General features: G+C 45.4%; 2 protein-coding genes across 2 annotated transcripts; one reads left to right on the forward strand and one right to left on the reverse strand.

Annotated features, from left to right (window-relative positions):
- Positions 1 to 4,008: 4,008 nt before the first annotated feature.
- On the forward strand, positions 4,009 to 4,895 carry LOC123406046 (agamous-like MADS-box protein AGL80). The gene has a single exon (XM_045099545.1). The coding sequence runs from the start codon at positions 4,009 to 4,011 to the stop codon at positions 4,789 to 4,791; it is 783 nt and encodes a 260-aa protein (XP_044955480.1). The 3' UTR covers positions 4,792 to 4,895.
- An 8,110-nt stretch (positions 4,896 to 13,005) lies between these two features.
- On the reverse strand, positions 13,006 to 17,736 carry LOC123402746 (protein BTR1-like). The gene is made up of 7 exons (XM_045096696.1): positions 17,598 to 17,736; positions 16,374 to 17,121; positions 16,212 to 16,287; positions 15,860 to 15,915; positions 14,618 to 14,749; positions 13,616 to 13,677; positions 13,006 to 13,480 (listed from the first exon to the last, which is right to left on the reverse strand). The coding sequence occupies exons 3-7, from the start codon at positions 16,252 to 16,254 to the stop codon at positions 13,393 to 13,395; spliced, it is 381 nt and encodes a 126-aa protein (XP_044952631.1). The 5' UTR covers positions 16,255 to 16,287; positions 16,374 to 17,121; positions 17,598 to 17,736; the 3' UTR covers positions 13,006 to 13,392.
- Positions 17,737 to 20,548: the final 2,812 nt, after the last annotated feature.

The following is a 20,548-nucleotide window of genomic DNA, read 5'->3' on the forward strand; positions in this document are numbered from 1 at the left end:
ATAAATTTTTTTCTCCAAATCGACGATTTTATTCAAATTAGTTGTACATTTTTTCAAATTCAATGTATATTTTTAAAACTTTGATGAACTATTTTCAAATTGCATGATTTTTATCCAAAAATAAATTCTTATTTTTCAATTTCGTTGAATAGTTTTCAGGTTAGATGAACTTTTTTCAAATTGGATGAAAAAAAATTCAAATTTAATTAACGTTTTTCCAAATTTTATGAACTATTCTAAAATTCGATGATTTTTCTAAAAGATAGATGAACTTTTTCTAATTTGATGAACTTTTTTTATCATTCGGTGAAGTTTTTTCAAATTCAGTTAACATTTTTCAAGTTCAGTGAACTTTTTTCAAACTTGATTAATTTTTTAAAAACATTGATGAACTTTTTGCTAATTTGTTGATGTTTTTTTCTAATTTGTTGAAATTTTCAAATTTTGTGAACTTTTTTTCAAGTTTGATGATTTCTTATCAAATTTGATTAATTTTTTCAAGTTTGGTGAAGCTTTTTTAAAAATCGATAAACTTTTTCCAAATGTGATGAATGTTTTTAAAATTTGATGAACTTATTTTTAACTTCGATGAACTTTTTTCAAATTGTAAGAACTTTTTTTAATATTGATTTTCAAATCTGTGAACTTGTTTTTAAAATTCATGTTTTTTTAACTCATGATTTTTTTAATACATGAACTTCTTTTGATTTCGTGAACTTTTTTTTAATACTTGATTTTTTTCTGTACATGCTTGCAACTTTTTTTTTAATCTGAGAATTTTCAACTGTTGTTCACATTTTTTCAAAAACAGTCACGTTTTCTGAAACTGAATACAAGAAATTCGAAAATCTAAGCTATAAAGTAAATCGTACATTATTTTGCGCAATAAATAGTGCGGCTACAATCGTTCTATGTTACCCGCAATGAATTCAATGACTAGTGCTAAGTAGGTGTGGTGGTTAGCCTAACACATTCACTAGTGTAACTAGTTAGCATGCACGTGCAACGCACGACTAACCGAATAATTTATAAATTGTTTTTATATTAAATTTTTAGTATATATATATAGCTGCAAAAATATTGAAACACACACAATATACACATTACTTGCACTTCATTGAAAAATTGAAAACAAATGTATTCAATGGAATAATGAAAAAAATGTTTGGAGTAACATAAGACAAGGAAAAATATTGGGCTCACTTGAAGGTTGCAGCAAGCTGCAACGAATCCTAACTTATTCACTTGATGCATCATATCTAGCTTCGATGTCTGAAAAAGGCTTAAAATACAGATAATCTGGCATTAGAACAGGACACAACCTGGTATTTCAAAGAAAATATATACAACCTGAGATGTTTTGGCACTTGCATATAAAGGTTGAGGTATCACCTGCAAAAACTCCAAAAAATTAAACAGAAATCCGTTGTGAGTAACTGCAAATCACAAAAAATATCAACAGTCCCAACATATATAACCAGTGAACGAAAACGGTAGTGTAAAATCAAAATAATAGGTAGGTCCTTTGCTGAGCACAAATCATAATAATCGGTTGACGTGAAAATAAAGCTTCTAGAGCTACCTCACAGGTGAAGAATTGTGTCTTATTAATGGGGTATGCCGGTCTTGTGACATCCTCAGCTTTTGCTACAGTGAGCATTGTAATTAAGCTACAGTGATGACCATGATCAACAACTAATCATTTTGCTAAATTGGATATGATCAAGTTGAAATTCATATCTCTTTTCAAATTCCACGCAAAATGACTCTGAATTATATGGAAATAAAATAATTCCCCAAACAACATCGGAAAAATGTTGGCCAATTGTGGAATAATCCAAAACAATAAATATTAAGGAAACCAACATCAACCTCGATGTTCGTGTGGACCCAACCATCAAAACAGAGTCATTTTTGCATTTAAAAGTGCTCTTAAATTCCATGGAAAAATCCAAACATATTTCAATGGGCCCAATTATTTTTGTGGTACTAATCAAATGGAGCTCTCTTGGTCTCTTCAGTAAAATGGCTATTTTTTTGCTAATTTTTTTGCTACAAAATAGAATTCGCGTCTGTGTCAAATTCGTGGGCCGGCCCACGAGGACTGCTGTAAGCGCCAGTTCCCATTTGCGGTGCTGAAGGCGCTGCATATGTAAACCCTGTTTGCCCGACTAGCTGCCGCAAAGAGCGGTAAATAGGGTTTTCCCGCCATGGCCTCCCTGCCTGTGGCGATAGGTTTGGGTAAAGGCCGGCCGTGGTGGGCTGGGCCTTTCTGTTGACGCATGAGGCCTGACAGCACAGTAGTTAGGTCAGCTTCTTTTCTTTTCCTTGTTTCTTTCTGTTTCATTTATTCTTTTCTGCTTATTTTTACTTACAGCATAAAAATACTTTTGTAAATTGTGGTACCTATTCCATTAAATAATACGAATAATTCATATCTGCCACAAATAATTTGGGACTTATTTGCACAAGTTTGTATTTTCAATAGATTTATAGGCAATTAAATATGCATTATGACTCTGTTTTAAAATATGGGGTCCAGACCGACATGATGGTGATGTTGTTTTCCTTAACAGTATTTGTTTTTGAATTTTATACAAGTGTTTAACAATTTCTCCACTCTGTTTGAGGAATTATTTTATTACATTAAAATTCTGACTTGGTTTTAGTGGTGGAATTTGAAATGAGATATTATTCAAAAGTTATCAGTCACTGTTTAGCAAAAGCATTAGCTCAACCTTATGATTTATTGTAGCTTAATTACATGCATCAGTGTAGCTGATAATCAGGGAGTGTTACAGAGAGGATGAGATGGCTCATGTACAACGAGGCATAAGAGGTTCCAATGGCGGTATCAAGAGTGTGAGTGAGGGCATGAGTGCATCATATCAGAAGAGAGGAGAGGATGGGAGGGGCGGAGAGGGAAGAGAGATTCTCTTGTATAGGAGGTTCCAATGGTGGTATGCAGTACGTGGTTGTGTTGGGTCGGGACTAAACTTTAGGATTGTGAGGTCAGGCAAAAGTAGCCCCCAAGGGTCACCGCTTTGTCCCATAAGCGGTGCCTATTGTACCAATGACGGATCCGCTAATGCAATTGACACGCTAGCGATGAAGGTATGACTACTGGTGGACCCTATTTTTGGCCCGTTGATGATGAGAAAAATTGTTTAATTGGTTGTTTGTTACAAACACCGTTGATGGGTTCTCGGGCCGCCCGTTTATAGTGATTACTTAGTGCTGACAGCAACAACAAAAATGTTCAACCCTGGATATGTGGAACCACATTTAATTCACATATAGGAAAAATTGGTCAAACTTTACTCACACAATGTGCATAATCAACTGTTTTAATTTAGTACTATATAACTTTGTAAATTAGTAATTTCAATCCACCACTGCATTCCGGGGTAATTTACGTACCCTCTTTATCGATATATTTTTGCATACTTACGAATGAACAAATGGCCGATAGGACGATGTACATTTGAATGATCGTCCAATTTTGGAACAAATTAACTGGATAATTAACTTGGGGATATGATGTAGCTAAAACAAAGCACATTGTGTTAATAAAGATGCATGGCCCTCTTGAAGAGAAACCTTCCATTGCTGAGTTTTCTGGACGATTATCTCCCTCGATGGGCGAGCATTCTTGTGTCAATTAATTAGAAAAAATATGTGGTGTGATGATGCATTCATCAAGTTAGCTAGCTAGGCAAAGTAAAAATTTGTAAATGGACGCCAAAGTTACAGACAGGCACAATGAAGGCCGGGTTGGAGATGTGCTAGCTAGCTATTCGATCACGTTAACGAGCACTAAATCATGCGATCTCCTCCATATATGTCAGACTGTCACAGTAATCTCCTACCATATCATGGGATTAATCCCTGGGTGATCCTCCACTATAAATCCACCCCTCCTCCCTCGCCGATCCAAACCACCATCTTATCTCGATCCTTCCCTTGGCCGGCCGCCGGTGATCTCATCCATCCCGTGGACGTACGGCGATGGCTCGCAAGAAGGTGACCCTGCAGTACATCGCCAACGACTCCACCCGGCGCGGCACCTTCAAGAAGCGCCTCAGGGGGCTCATGAAGAAGGCGGACGAGCTGGCCATCCTCTGCGACGTCAGGACCTGCGTGCTCGTCTACGGCGAGGGCGAGCCGGCCGCGCCGGAGGTCTTCCCCTCCCACGCCAAGGCGGCCGCCATCCTCACCCGCTTCCGCAGCATGCCGGAGCTGGGCCAGTGCAAGAACAAGATGAACCAGGCGGGCTTCCTCACGCAGCGCATCGACAAGCTCCGCGACCAGGTCGACAAGTCCCGCCGCGAGTGCCGCGACCGCGAGATCAAGGTCCTCCTGCACAGGGCCATGCTCGGCACCCTCCCGGGCCTCGCCGGACTCACCATCGAGGACCTCACCAGCGTCGGATGGAAGGTCGACGTCCTCCTCAGGACCATCGGCGAACGCATCGCCAAAATCCATTCCCTCTCCCAGCTGGCGACGCCGCCAGCGGCATACCAGCTCACCACCGGCAGCATGGAGGACATGGAGTCTCCGTCTCTGTACCAGGTCCAGGCGCCGCAGCAGCAGCAGGACGAGGAATGGCTTGACATGGTGCCCCGGCCCGGACAAGACCTCGGTACCCAGCTGCTCTACGGTGGCTATACCACCGGTGGCCACGACGGCTCCAGCTTCTCCTCCTCCTCCGGCGGTGATACGAATATGAATATGATGATGATGCAGCCCTTCGATCTGGGCTTCGGTCTAAGCCATTTCCCACCCATGTAAGCTACCTACTACCTAGGATGATGCATGATGGTGAGGATCATCTCCAGCCGGTCGCCGTGCATGGCATGCATGCATCAATGCATGGCCAGCACCTACCTATACGTCCGTCGATCTCGGTCACGTTCTTATTTTTAGTTTTGGTAATATATTGCCGTACGTATTGGTCAAGATGCACAGTGGCATGCATCGTTAAGATGAGACATTCAGCTCATGTCCTGAAATTGTTATATGAGGTCGTCTATGTATATTTTATTCATCATGCTCTTTGAGCCAAGTGTCATTTATAATTGTAATTTAGCCATTGAAATTGTTGCTCAGTTCATCGATCTCTGGCTGCTTGTTTGATCTCTGCTTTGACTTCGTGGTAAATCGTAAGATGCATCTGTTTGTTTGTTTTGTTTTTTGTCAACATGTTTTTTACTTACATGGCTTTGTGTGCATTACGGCAGTTAATTAAGGAAACACAGCTAAACGCCTGATAGTTGCTTCAGTGTCCTGTGTTTGCGACAGCACTGTCAGGGCCTCAATTTGCTGCTGTTTGTCTTTGGTATCCAGAGCATTACCTTTTTTAGAGTATTAACTTTTAGATAAAGGGCATTTTTATAAACTCATGACGTAGCATCAAGAAAATACAAATCATGATCAGCTTTACCTTTTTTGGAGTATTAACTTTTTGATAAAGAGCATTTTTATTAACTCATAACGTAGCATCAAGAGGATACAAATCATGATGAGTAGCAACCGACCTCTTCATAGCTAGGATGCACACGGCCAACACAAACAGTCTAAAAGAAGATAAAAAAGTTAACATATCGACACTTGTAGAGTCCAATAAGACCGTCACTATGCCTATGTCGAAGGAGGTGATGGGCCGATACAAAGGTTATGCTACCACCCATGTTGGAAAAAAAACCCTCAATGGCCACTCGCTCCAACTGCGTACACACCGTCTTGAATAGCGGTTGGAACTTCGTACGGTGAAGCATAGACCACGTACGGAGCGATTGCGTACAACGGAAAATAACCTGCAAAGGAGAAGAGTTTTTGTCATTAAAAACCAGATCATTTCTACATAGTCAAAGCGATCATAATAAGGCATACGCTCCCACCCTTATTAGTGTTTTGAACCTATAAGGAATACCGTCCAACCAATGACCAAAAATATTGGCAACACCTGTGGGCGGATAAATATTATACGCCATTTGGATGATTGACCATGTAGAACGTGCAAACTTGCAGTGGAAAAAAAGATGTCTCGTTGTCTCGTCATGAGTACAAAAGCTACATTTCTTACCTCCTTGCGAGTTGCGGTAAGCGAGGTTATCTTTGGTGAGAACCACTCCCCTACGAAGATACCACATGAAGATCTTAACTTTTAGTGGAATCTTCGACTTCTAATTTTTTTTATTATTATTCACTAACACCTCAGAATGTGTGAGCGCACGGTACATAGAGTCGACTATGAAGGACCCAGACGTAGTGAGGTTCCAATGAAACACATCTCGTCCTTGTGTCAGGTTAATCGTATCCAATCGGGACAAAAGATGTTGCCATAACACAAGAGGACCAATCAAATCCCACGTGAAAGAGATATCCGGTGGAAAAGAACTGGAAACCTGCGCAACAGTTTCATTCTTATCGCGAGCAATCCGATACAAAGATGGATATTCTTTTTGGAGACTGACATTACCTAGCGAGGTGTCTTTCCAAAAATGAATCTCAGACCCATCTTTAATCGCGAAGGATCCAAAGCGAAAAAGATGCTTCTTTGCCGCCATTAGACCTGCCCAAAAGTGTGAATCACCAGGTTTCCAGTAGACCTGAGACACAACTTTTGGGATAGATATTTGTTGTGCGGCACGGTTTGCCAAACGCCATCCTCGATAAGAAGTCTGAACAACCATTTACTAAGTAAGGAATAATTCTTGACCTATAGATCATGAATGCCAAGACCGCCTTGGTCTTTAGGCCTGCATAGCATGCTTCATTTTGCTAGTCTGTATTTTTTCTTTTCATTGTCTCCCTGCCAAAAGATTCTGAATCTAAAGTAATCCAGCCTTTGCAAGACCCCTCTTGGGAGTTGCAAAAAATAAAGCATATAGAGCATCATATTTGTGAGAACCGAATTGATCAGGACCAGCCGTCCTCCAACAAAGAGTAACTTGCCTTTTCAACTCCTTAATCATTTCTCTAAGCATTCCTCTACACGTTTCCACTCCGCATTAGTGAGACGCCGATAATGAATTGGAATTCCCAAATATTTAATGGGGAATTGGCCTTGCGTACAACCAAACATATCAGCATAATCGGTCGCCGCCTCACTGGCTTCTCCAAAGCAGAACAATTCACTTTATGGAAGTTAATTTTAAGGCCCGACATTTGCTTAAACGCTGAAAGCAACAGTTTCATGTTCCTTTAAAATAATTGTATCATCGGCATATTGCAAAATGAAGAGGACACCATCCATGAGGTGTGGCACTACTCCTGCAATCTGGCCATCCTGCTTAGCACGCTCAATCAGAACACCTAACATATCAGCAACAATGTTAAATAACATTGGGGACATGGGGTCACCCTGACGAAATCCTTTTTTTGTTTGAAAGTAAAGGCATGCATCATCATTTACTTTGATGGCCACACTACCTCCCGCAACAAAATTTTGGATCCACTCGCGCCATTTATCGGAGAATCCTTTCATTTTTAGGGTCTGTTGAAGCAAGCGCCGTTTGACCTTATCATAGGTTTTTTCAAAATCAATCTTGAAAACTACTACACTCATGTTTTTTCGGTGCATCTCGTGAACGGTCTTATGTAGGATCACTACTCCATCGAGTATATTTCTTCCTTGCTTGAAAGCAGTTTGAGATGGTTGAACGACATGGTCCGCAACCGTGTTGAGTCGATTAGTGGCCACTTTGGTGAAAATCTTGAAGCTGGCATTAAGGAGACATATGGGTTGGAATTGTTGAATCCGCTCTGCCTCCTTAATTTTCAGCAACAACACGATCTCGCCAAAATTAAGCGTAAATAGCTCAAGTTAGCCGGCATGAAGACAATTGAACAATTCCACGAGGTCAGTCTTGATAACTTCCCAGAAATTTTGATAGAATTCTGCAGGGAAGCCATCAGGGTTCGGAGCTTTGTTATGTTCCATTTGGAACACCGCAGCTTTGACCTCCTCCTCCGAGAAAGGTGTCGTGAGGATATTGTTCTCTTCTGTCGAGACTTGTGGAATATCATCTCCTCGAGTCTCATCGAGGGTAAGATTCCCTTCTTCTTGTGCCCCGAACAGAGACTTGTAGTATTTAGTGATATAAATTTTGAGCTTCGCTTGACCTTCGATCCGCCCCTCATCTTGTTGGAGAGAGAAAATACACGTCTTTCTATGTCGCACATTGGCAACCAATTGAAAGTGTCGTGTATTATCATCTCCCTTTAAAATGAAGTCGGCTTTGGATCGTTGGTAATATTTGATCTCCTCTTCTCGCAAAAGGCTTGCAATCTTCTCATTGGATTGTTTTTTTGTTCAATCCCTTGTTGCGACAAAATGCGAGTCTCAGCGATTTTGTAGAGGTCATCAATGATGGTGGAGAGACGTTTTTCTTTTTTGTACAAACCATTGGTGTGTTTGCCCATCCAGAGACGTACTATTGTGTGGCCTTTATTTTAAAGTTTCATCTCTCAATTGGCGTGCGACCAATGGCGGGCCACTCCCATACATTCTTGATTATGTCACCAAAGCCATCCCGGTGCAACCATCCCAATTCAAACTTGAAAGGGCGGCGCGTAGTTGTACTCATAGAGTTAGTATCAAGAATGATCGGTGCATGATCCCATAATGCCTCAATTCGCTCTAGGGCCCGCACAGTTACCAGAGGATATTTTAACTCCCATTCGGTATCCATGAGTACCCTATTGAGTTTCTCGTATGTTGGCACTGGTCGGTTATTGGCCCAAGTGAATTGCCGCCCCGACATACTGGCTTCCTGAAGATTCAAACTGTCAATCACGACAGAAAAGGCTAGTGGTTGTCAAACCGGTCATTATTTTTCTCTTCCTTACATCTAAGGATACTAAAGTCCCCTCCAATAAGCATTGGATGAGGGTTATCCTTAGCCAGGTTCACCAATTCCCAAAAGAAAGCGGATTTATGCTCATCTTAGGCAGCCCCATAGAGCGCTACCAGGCTCCATGTGAAATTATCAGCCCTGTTACCTAGGTAAAACTTGATGTGAAACTCACCAGTCGAAAAGGCCAACAAATCCATGGTTGTGGTATGTATCTCAAGAAGGATTCCTACTGACCTTTCACATGATGGTAGGGTATGCCATGTGTAGTCAAAACCACCTGATAGATGGTTGAAGACATTTGCACAGAAGTCACACTTACCAGCCTCGGAAATTGCCACAAAATCTAGCCCATGTTCTCTTACACAATCATTGACGTGTTTATGTTTAGCCAAGTCTCTAAGACCTCTGCTATTCCAAAACATGCGTGTCATGTGGAACTCGGGTCGGGTGCAAACCTTCGCCTTCTTTGACGGTTTTTGTTTCTTTTTGGAGGAATGGGATTTAGATTTACACAAAGACGTTGTGAAGTCGCAAAACATGGACCCTGGTCTTGCATCATCCAATCCAATCTCGGTAACCCACCAACCAAGTGGGAGATAAGCGGACCAACATATGTGGCAACCATCTCATCCTCCTCCTCGGTGTCGGGGATTGGTGGAGAGCTCATAAATTTAGAAGAAACCTTTAAATAGTCGATCTCCATGTGTTTTAGCGCTCCCACCGAAACACACACATCATCTAAATTATTTCCCGTAGCGACTCCAATATCCGTTAAGCTAGATGAAATGCGAAATCTAAAAATGAAACAAACGATTTATTGGCTGAAGTACCTGGTGGGGTACAAATTGTGTGCACCTTGTCGGCGCATGGCCTTAGCCATTGAGTGCTCGTCAGTCGAAGAAAAACCGTCACCAGAGACAATGTGGCGGCCGCTACGTCGAAGGGGAGTGCCCAACCCTTCAGACATACTCCCTTTGTTCCAAAATAAGTGTCTTAAGCTTAGTACACCTTTATATTAAAGCTAGTATAAAGTTGAAACAGTTATTTTGGGACGGAGGAAGTATGAGCCAAAGGTGTCTCCGCCTAATGGTCGGTGCTGGTGAAGACGGAGTCCGCAGGGGCGGCGAACCACGTGGGGGCGACTGTGCGGCGACGGCCACCATAGTGGAGGTAGTCGAAGTCGATGTAGCATGTGGTACATGTGGCACCAACGGCCATAGGTGCGACGGTAGTAACGCTGAGCACATCACACCCATAAGAGGAATATCTCCAGGGTTAGGTGACGCATATGTAAATGCGTTTGTCGCGTGGTGGGGCCACGCGTCCATCTTAGGCAGTACAACCTCTAGGCAAAATCGACAAATTTGACCCCTGGGTCCAAAATACTTACAAACTAGACTGCGTTCGAAAAGATTTCGCTCGGTTGATCCTTTTATATGGCGCCCGACGCTTAGACGTCACACTACACTCGATGACGCCTTAATCGTAGGCGTCATACTCCTGATCACGCTGGCGCTGCAAGCCCCACCCCAACAGTGTGACGGATAAGTCTCAGAAGTTACACTTACGAAAGTGTCACGCTAAGCGCCATACCCCCCTGTGCCGCTCCAGTGCGCGCAGCCAGCCAGAGAGCGAGCGAGCCCACGCGCAGCTACTGGCTACAGCTTACTGGAAGTACTGCTGCCTGCTGGTGCAAGTAGCTTTGCCATTGTGGATGGGTTGGGTGGGTGGCAACCCGAAAGAGAGTGTCAAGTCATGGACGTGCATGCAGCAAAGCTTGCTTTCATGTGAATGCACAGTATCTACCAAGAATAAAGTTGTGCCATGTGATCAGGGTACTACTCCTACTACTCCTACTAAGCAGTTGCTGCATCTAAAGCTGTGTCATGGATGGATGGAACTGTAAGAACTGGACGACGCACTGCAAGTATTTCGAAAGGTGGTGCAAGCTCGCTCACGGATCCACCCAGATTAAACCATCAATCAACTATCTAGCTCACAGGGAAAACAGTAGGACCCACATCTAGTAAGTACTCTGATACGACGAGACAGCATGCTCTCTGTCCTCCCGCAAAAAAAAAGCATGCTCTCTGTCCATGAGATTGAGAGATGCCAATGATCAAAGTTTGCGTTTCAAGAAAGCAAAGCAGCCCAGTCTATAGACACATCACCACACCTAAAATGCTACTTGTTGATGTTTTAGGATGATTGGATATAGGAAAGAAACATGGAAACCTTAATTTCAGGGATGAAATTGACAAAAACTGAAATGCTATCAACAGTTTCTTCTGAGGCATTGTTCAGCAGCAACAGTTTCGGTAAGAGTGGCGCAGCGCGCCAAACAGGGGGGGGGGGGGGGGGGTACGTGATCACATCGTCGGCTGCATGCATGGAGTTCGTGGTGCTGTCCACTTTGTGCGTGCATTGCACTTGCACCTCTTGGCTGGCTGCCATGCCACACGAGGCAACCGTTGGTTTGGGCACCATGCACTCAAGAATTGAGGAGGCGTGCATAGAATTCTCCCCGGACGACGGCGACGACTGCAATGTAGCTGCATGCGTTCGGCCACCAGGAGCGGCCGATGGTGTTGTAGAAGCCGACGCGAGCTGACCGACCATCGTGGGGTGAACTGTGGTGCCATTATGCATCGGAGTGTCTGAACCCAAAGTTTGCACCGGACGAGTTACTGCACTAGCATTATTTTTTTTGGTCTCTTAGTTTTATCCTCATGGAGCAAGTCCTCATCGTCATCATAACCAGGATCAGGGCTATCATCGTGGTTTCTCCAAATGAGAGGAACGAAGTCTGGCTCCGGAACAAAGTCGTCCTTCTCGAGCTCAAACCGAAGAGCAAACCCTTTTAAGGTCACATAAATGTCTGCATCTAAAGGTTCATTCTTGTTCACCACTGCAAATTGGATGCGAATGATTCCTTTGCGGCGCAAACAAGTCAGATCAACGTCTTGAGTTAAGCCAATGACAGAACCAACAGCCCATAGCCCCATAAAATAAAATGCCTGAGGCCATGTGGAACACTTACCATAGACGTGAACCCATACAGAGTCAAGACCGAAGTAGGATGGTATATCATCATCTTTCCACTCACCGAAGGAGATAGTAACCCCCATGCGATTTGATGCGGAACTCAACATCAGCAACCCGGTTCAGGTCATCCATATAGACGGAAATGATAACGAGAAACTGATTGACCCCATGCGGAACAGCCTCCCACCTCCAACCACCCCTGCACCCTTGCTAGCTTTGCCGCCACCTCTGCTTCAACGGCCGAGGCAGAAATGGTGACCAAGGCTGTAGGCGTTACAGTGGAAGATGCATTCTCTTTGTAGACATTGTCAGGTAATTGAATGGACATCGTCGCGTTATTACCTTGTCCACAAAAAGTCACGGTGGGGCGACGTGTGAAGAAACACTTGTAAGAAAATACATGGCACGACTACCATGGGTTGCTTTTTTTATTAATTTGACTGAAATCAGATTTGTGGAGAATCGCTTTCAAAGAACAGGTAGGACGTGTGAAGAAACACTTGAAAGAAGAGTCTCCTGAAAAAAAAAAAGACAGGACGACAAACATTGTGGGTTGATTTTTTCTTCAACCGAAATCAAATTTTTGAAGAGCGGTTTAAAACAAAGATAGGACAAGACAGAATACAATCATCTTTTGTGCGTTCTTCATAAAAATGTTGTTATGCGCAATTTTTCTTGGTACATTTATTAATTAAGAGAGTTTTACTAGATCGAAGGTGCCTCGCAAAAAAAAAAACAAGCTTGAAGGTGGAAATATAAAAGCCAAATCTACCAATATGATCTCGCCACCCCTCCTCCCTTGTGAACCATGCAACACACGCAGTTATACTGAAATCACAACATTCTTTGCCCACACACGCAAAAAAACTGCTAGCTGGGCTCATAAAATTCTAGTGTGGAAAGGGGCATAGGAATTTCAAAACATTCCACACAGAACAAAAGATGAAATCAAATCCCCCCACATTAAAAAAAAATCATCTAAACTGCTTCCTCCATCCTGTAATATAAGAGTGTCTCTTATATTATGGGACGGAGGGAGTAATTTGCAAATTTGGTTGAATCAACAATAAGCAAAAAATCAAGCCAAGGCAAGCCAACATTCATGGGAGATAAGCTTCGTTTCGAACTGTTGAGTTTAATCCCAAATCATTCATCTGTCTATCCTCCCAACCAAAACATGACAATAAGCCACTCATCTCATCCGATCCACTCATCAACTTCAGTGGAACATGGAAGGAAGGAAGCAAGCAAATTGGTCAAAGCAACATTGACCAGCAGAACCTAGCCATCCTCTCAGCAGTGAGCTGAGCGTTTCATCCATTTCCTAATGCTTGTTTACTACCGATTAATCGACCCTAGCAACGCAAAAACCTTGTTCTGTGTTGTCTGTGCGTGACTACCTACTACCACTCTACTCTGTATCACTACCATCACTCAACTGCAGACGACGCATAATCCCTCCACCCTCCGCCATGTGAGCTCATCATCACCGTTGCCACTGGCGACCGAGACAGCGCATGATCATCGCCTCAGCTGCGCGGATCGCCTCTGATGTCCCAGTGATGAACACCTCCCTGTGTACCATGCATCACACACAGTTTCACAAACTGGAATCACACCATTATTTCCCCGCATGCAAAGAACAGGAGCTAAGCACAGCATTATTTCCCCGCATGCAAGAACAGGAACTAAGCACAGCGAGAAGTTACCTGTAGCAAGTTCCGGGCATGAACTCTCCCTCGGGTGAAATCGTGATCCAGGCACCGCTAACCTGAACTCAAAAGAACTTCCCATAAGCAGGCAATATATCCAATGTCATACATACATATGCATAAGTTTCACAAGAGGAAAGCCAAAAAAAAGGCCTCCACAATAATTAAACCATCTAGGAGCTAGATTAATTAATGGCAGTGACTCGACGAAAATTGGCTGCCTAGCTATACTGACAACAATAGGGCTATAATCTCTATTGGTGTTGCTGGACTTTATATGGACTATATTGAGAACAAGAAACAAATCTTACTTTCAAAGTGTATTTCCAAATGACCCCACTAAATTTGTATTATCTTTATGCTCTCTGCTTGATTTGTGGACTTCGCTGCAGAAAAGATGATTGCAAAAAATGCTGCTCTCATGGTGTCTAGAAGACTTACGAGTGAAATCTTCAAGACAGAGCATGGCTGGGGCCTACGGTCAAAAGGATACAAGGCCTGCCACCACCAGTGAAGTGATTTTGGGTTTTGCTACATGGTTTCACTGTTTTCTCTTTACATGTTCTGTAATACTCCCTCCGTCCCAAAATAAGTGTCTCAAGCTTAGTTCAACTTTGTACTAGAGCTAGTACAAAGTTGAGACGCTTATTTTGGGACGGAGGGAGTATATAAGAAGTCTCTTTTCTGAGTTGAGTCCAGCAGTGTGTGATGGTCCTGTAGCGTGTGGTTACTGGGTGTGAGAGGACTTGTATCTCCCCTAGTTAAGTTTCATTTTCTTCTAGTTTAGCACCCCTGATGTAGGCTGGTTCTATGTCTTGAGGGTGTATGGCTGTTATTGCTTCTTCTTCTAAAAACACTATTTTCTTAATGAAAATGGGGGCCTGGAAGCTCCTTTGATCTAAAAATGACTGACTCAACGAGAATCGCGTCTCATTTAAGCGACTCATCTACGCAAGGTTGCGTTTCGATGATATGGGCAATATATTCAGATATGCACACCTGTTTGATCTCCTTGATGGTCCTCCCAGCACGGCTGATGACAGCGCCCACGTGCTCGTCCGCGACACCAATGGTGAGAATCCCTTGTACACCGCAGCTATCTTCATCAGGTGATTGCATGGACGTGTCAGGCTGGAGAAATCCAAGGAGAAAATGGTTCAGTTGGTTAACTGGGCATCAACAGGACATGGTTTGCATCCAGTATTATATATGAAAAATAAATAGTAAGGTCCCTAAATGATGATGATGATATATTAAGCAAAAAGAGACAAAGTCAGCGTTGAACAAGCCAATTATATATTAAGAAGATTTGTTAAACGGGCCAGCTATGCATGCAAAAAAAAACTCAGATTAAGGGAGAGGCACGAACCAGAGCAACTGTCTATGTAAACGTGTAGTTGACATTTTCTAGCAACATGAACAGTATCAGAAATATTGCTTGCAGCTGCTTGTCCAAAGATCCTGTGATTGATACCAGACTATCATTCAAACCATAACATGTATCCTGGGGTGACACCTGAACTCTGGCTTCAGATACTTCAGTTAATGACCTATAAATAGTAACAAGAAGTTAATGACCTGTCAGGTAGGACCCCACGAGGAAATTCCTAAATTGCCCTTTGCACCCAATTGACCACGCACGGGAGGTCTTGATCCCCATCTCCCGTTCACAGTTCCTCTCTCTCTTTCGCGGTCGCACACATGGGAGATGGCGGCGCTCCGGTGGCAGTCCAACGGCGATGTTCTAGTGGCAGGCGACGGCAACACTCCGGTGGCCTTTGACGCCGGCAGCTACCTCCCGGCAAGGTACAGCAGTAGCGGCAACCACTCAGCAGTGAGTATTCTGCTCGATAGTCTACCCCTTTCAACGCAACGACATTGTGGCACAGGCGGCCACGGTAACTCTACCTCTTTCGACGGACTGGATAGGATATCCACGGTGAAGGGTTGCAGGATGAAGAAGCGAATGGCTCTGGATTTTACCATTATGTGTGTTGGACTAGATTAGTAATATTAAAGTGAGGGTTGATTCCGATCTATCTGTCACCAAAGTTCATTACATTAGCCTAGAATTACAGAGCTACAATCGACTAAGACAGGCATTTGCATTCAGCTGGAAGGAGGAGCTACCGAAATTCCGTTCTAGCAGATCAAACTGTATAAGATCGGGCTTGCCCGGAGGCATGACGGAGACGGACAAAAGTCCAAGACGGTCAGAATGCGGTTGGGTTGGGTAAATACCTTGGTGGCGGCCGTCGTCGTCGTGGGAGGAGACCGTGGATCCTCCTTGTCAGTAGCTGCGACAAAATGCTTTCTTTCAGATCAACTTTAATACAGTTAATCGGACAACATATAATATATGCTACTAACATGTATCATTTGCATTGAAAAACTTAATAAAAGTTGCAGAATATACAATGCCTAGAGCCACATGCAGCCAAACAAAATATCTTAGTTATAATATTTTTTTTCTATGCACTACTATCTCTGAATGCCTAGCTGCTGGTTTCAGTACAGATAACGCTCGGCAAGTATGGAACGCACATGGTACTGATCTACTGATAACTACAAGAAAGGAAATTAAGTGGCTTGCCTGTAGGTGAATGCAACATTTTCCCTAGTGAGTTTCTCAACATTCATAAGCTCGAGTATCCTTTTCGGCACAGCTTCTGCATCAATGAGAAAGAATAGTGAGCAACACGAGTGACTGCAGAAAAAAGTAGCAACAGAGAAGGAAGGTATTGTAAGTTCTTACTGTCAATTCCAAGATGGTTGACAGCAGCGACAAATTTCCGATGCAGTTCAACTGACCAAACAACTCTTGGCCTCTTTGGAGCCGAAGGGTCATCATTGTCTTGACCACCACTATCTACGTCTTCATCTTCCTCCTCGCTATGGTATTCCTTCTTCTTCTTGCTGGGCCTCCCACTTTGGTCAGATAACCCACATCTAACTTAGTCGTACAGATAGGCAGAGTCCGCACTTGATGGTTTATTGCACTCTTTATACGTATCGACATTAACAGAGTTTCGGATACTTAATTTCCTCCTAATAACATACTGCCAAATATTCTAAGCTCCTCGATGCAAACGGGTTTTAGGAGATAATCGTAGGCGCCATGAGTTATCCCCTTTATTATAGTTTTTGTCTCTCCAATCACAGATTATTTTCCATGCAATGTTATCTGTGAATGGAGAGACGAAAACTATAATGAAGGGAATAACTCATAACGCCTGCGACTATTTCCTAAAACCCGTTCAAATTGAGCAGCTTAGAAATATCTGGCAGCATGTTGTTAGAATAAAATTCAGTACCCGTGACTCTGTTAATGTGAATACGTATGAAGAGTGCAATAAGCCACCAAATATGGACTCTGACTCTGGTTATCTGTATGGCCAAGTTACATGTGGATTGTTTCACCAAAGTGGCAGGCCCATGGTAATGGTGGCAACGCGCCCCGCCTAGCTGCTGGCTGCAGTACAGATAACGGAGGTGCGCCCCGCCTCCGAGAGAACATATAAAAATGGCTTAACATCTTTAACACTAGATCAGTCAGTTTAAAAATGGCTTAAAAGAACCAATGCAGGACTCTATTTTGACTAGAGATGATAATTTGATAAAAAGAAAGCGGACTGGACTCCTTCTGCAATAACATTGAAACTGCTCAACACCTGTTCTTCTCTCGTAGCGTTGCAAAGTAGGTTTGGGATGAATTGGCAATATTGTGGGGGCTGCCTGTTGTCCTAGAAATGGTTGGCAGGCTTTTAACTTGGATGTATGCTTTCCTGCCTGGGGTGAGAACTGAGAGGTTTTATATGATGGAATCGCTGCGGTTATTTGGGGGATTTGGAATGTTCGTAACAAGATCACTACCTCCGGATCTGAGAGGTTTTTGCTGTATTGGGCAGGGATGCTGAAAGGTAGGTGCTCAAAAGGTGCTCCGGAGGGAGGGGAATGGGGAACCAGCGGGAGAAATTACCTTGGTTGTCGGAGGATATGGCGGCACGGGGGGCGGAGGACCTGGCCTTGGCGGTGGTGCGCCCCGCCTCTGAGAGCGACAGCGAGAGCACGGCGCGCGTCAGACTGTTGCTGCCGCCGTCTTGTGGCCCCGGGGCGGGCGTGCCGAGCGGAGGGGAGAGGAGTGCTGCCAAATCGAATCGAACCGGAGCACGGGTCAGATCCGGAGGAGGGGATGAACTGAACTGAACACGAGGAGGCGGGGAGGGAGCAGGATGCGGCTGGGTAAATACCTTGGTGGCGGCCGTCGTCGTCGTCGTCGTCGTGGGAGGAGGAGGAGACCGTGGATCCCGGCGACGGCGGCGACGCGGCCCGCCTCAGCGCGCGTCGGCTGCTTGCTTGCCCTCCCCGCCGCTGCCGTCTCCCTGCTCCGTGCCGGGCGAAGGCGAACGAGCTGGGGGAGAAATCGGAGGAAACGTATCGGAATGAGGAACCGAGACGCGGATGCTGCTCGACGACGCGGACGAGGTCTGGATGGGGAAGAAGGGTGGGGAGTAGATTACCTGGGCGGCGTTGGAGGCGGTGGGGTCTGGCGACGGCGCCGCATCCATGGCGCGCGGAGGGGGGCGGCGGTGGGGGGTCTCGGAAGGGGAGGAGGGGATAAGGGAAGGGAAAAGCAGGCCAGCGAGCGAGGAGGAGCTTTTCCTTTCCTCCCTTTCTCTCTTGCTGCACAGCCGGACGGGGCCCACGGGTCAGCCGTACATTGTAGACACTCACCCGTGACCAACGGTCGATTCGTCCACCATTTCTCTCTTTTTTCTTTTCTTTTGAAGAGACTCCAACGCCGACACCTCAATTCAAAGAAAAAGACCAACGCGTACACGCAATTTGTTCACATGTGTGTTGTTTTTACGGCAACTATCTAGCTGTTTGTTTGATCTTTGCTTTCAATTCATGGTAAATCTTAAGATGTGTCTGGTTTTTTTTTTGTCAACATGTTTTTTACTTACATGGCTCTGTGTGCATTACGGCAGTTAATTAGGGAAGCACAGCTACATGCCTCATAGTTCAATGTCGTGTGTTCGGGACAGCACTGTCAGGGCCTCAATTTCCTGTTGTCTGTCTTTGGTGTCCAGAGTTTTACCTTTTTTGAACTACTAACTAAAGGGATAATCCTCTCTGTGTAATATCTCGTGTGCTTGCTTCGCCAGCCGTCACGACGCTCCCTCACACCCCTACGAATGGACGCACCTCTTCATTCGCGTCTGTTGACTTGTATATATATTCTGATCTTCAATGGAACAAACAACCCGACTGAACCATTTGCTCTCGCTTGCTCTTTCGTTCGATTTTACATTATAAAACGTTATCAACACGCTCTTCATCTGAGCGATTTCGAGATCGAGAAGAAGACGAGGAAAAGAACAGGCAAAAGGTAAAAAGATAACCAGTCGCTGATGCACGAGCAAGCCCATGGCTTCGAGGGATCGTTGCGTCTGGATCAAGGCCTCCCTCTGCCGCATCACGATCACGGTCCTCGCCTCCGCGTGGCCACTCCTCCAGTGGCACGATGGCCGATGGAAGCGGCACGACCAAACTTCTCGAACCCTGGCGTCCCGCAGAAGCCCCTCCTTGCCAGACGAAGCCACCCTTGCGGTGTGGCTACCGATGACACTGGATGCGGCCTTCACGCCGCAGGACGCGGCCACCTCCGCGCGCCCAGCATCCGTCCGCCCGGCTGCCTCCCTTCGTCGCGCCCTATGCCTATGGGCGCTCCCCATCCGTGGTCGCCAGGCCTCAAGTGGCCACCGCCCGGCAGCGCCGCACTCGCACCCGGTTGTGCGTCACGCCCGCGCCCATGCCGGGGCCTCGTCACGCGCGCCCGCGTTGTGGCCTCGCGGTCGCACCTGGTCGTGGTTGTGTCCGTCCGCTGCGCCCGTCTACCGCGTCGGCTCGCCTGGATGGGGAAGAAGGGTGGGGAGTAGATTACCTGGGCGGCGTTGGCAGCCGTCGTTGTCAGTGGTGGCGGTGGGGTCTGGTGATGGCGTCACGTTCATGGCGCGCAGAGGGGGAGGCGGTGGGGGTCTCGGAAGTGCGGGAGGGGATAAGGGAAAAGCGTTTCCTTTCCTCCCTTCTTCTTCTCTCTTGCCCCCGTCGTGGGCTTGCGGCACAGCCGGACGAGGGGCCCACGGGTCAACCGAACATTACACTCACTCGTAAACAACGGTCGATTCGTCCATCATTTCTCTGTTTTTTAAGAGACTCCAACGCCGACACCTCAATTCAAAAAAAAAAGACCAAAGCACCCATGCAATTTGTTCACGTGTGTTTGTTTGGGTTGAAACAAATAAAAACAACGGCCCAATGTCAAAAGTGGACCAAAATTGCTTTGGTGTCAACATGGCACGGACGCGTGCGACACCCGACCTTGTCCTTTCCCTGGCCTATCACCGGTCGCACACCCACCTCATTTCTGCCATCCCGCTCACTCGCCATGGTCGACGCGCCATATCCCGCTGTCACTGCTGTCCTCGCCGTCTCGGTCAACAACATGGTCGTCCGACCCGTGCACAAGAAGCATCCCAAGAGGAGCTAACATCGAAACAAAAGGTCATCCGGTCATCGAAGGGGGCAGATGGGAGGAAGGTCAGGGCCGAGAAAAGAGAGAAGGTTGTTGCGGCCGCTCAACAGGAGGCCGCCATCAAGGAGAATGCGGCCCTCATCAACAAGGCCATGCAGCGGGCCCTTGCCATGCTAGGGTTCCATTATTGTGAGACGGCCATTCTTGTCGCCGCCACCGTGGCCAGTGCGGGCTCGTCGGCTGCCCATCAGCCAAGGTCGGAGTCGTCGTGCACCTCCACCATGAAGCACACGCACGGCTTCCCTCCCCATCACGAAGCGGGCGTGTACCGCTTCTCCACGTCTCATGGAGACATCTCACTAGAAGGGGTGCGATCACGCCAGCCATTGATA

This window comes from Hordeum vulgare, chromosome 6H (assembly GCF_904849725.1).
Source record: "Hordeum vulgare subsp. vulgare chromosome 6H, MorexV3_pseudomolecules_assembly, whole genome shotgun sequence".
Classification (NCBI taxonomy): domain Eukaryota; kingdom Viridiplantae; phylum Streptophyta; class Magnoliopsida; order Poales; family Poaceae; genus Hordeum; species Hordeum vulgare.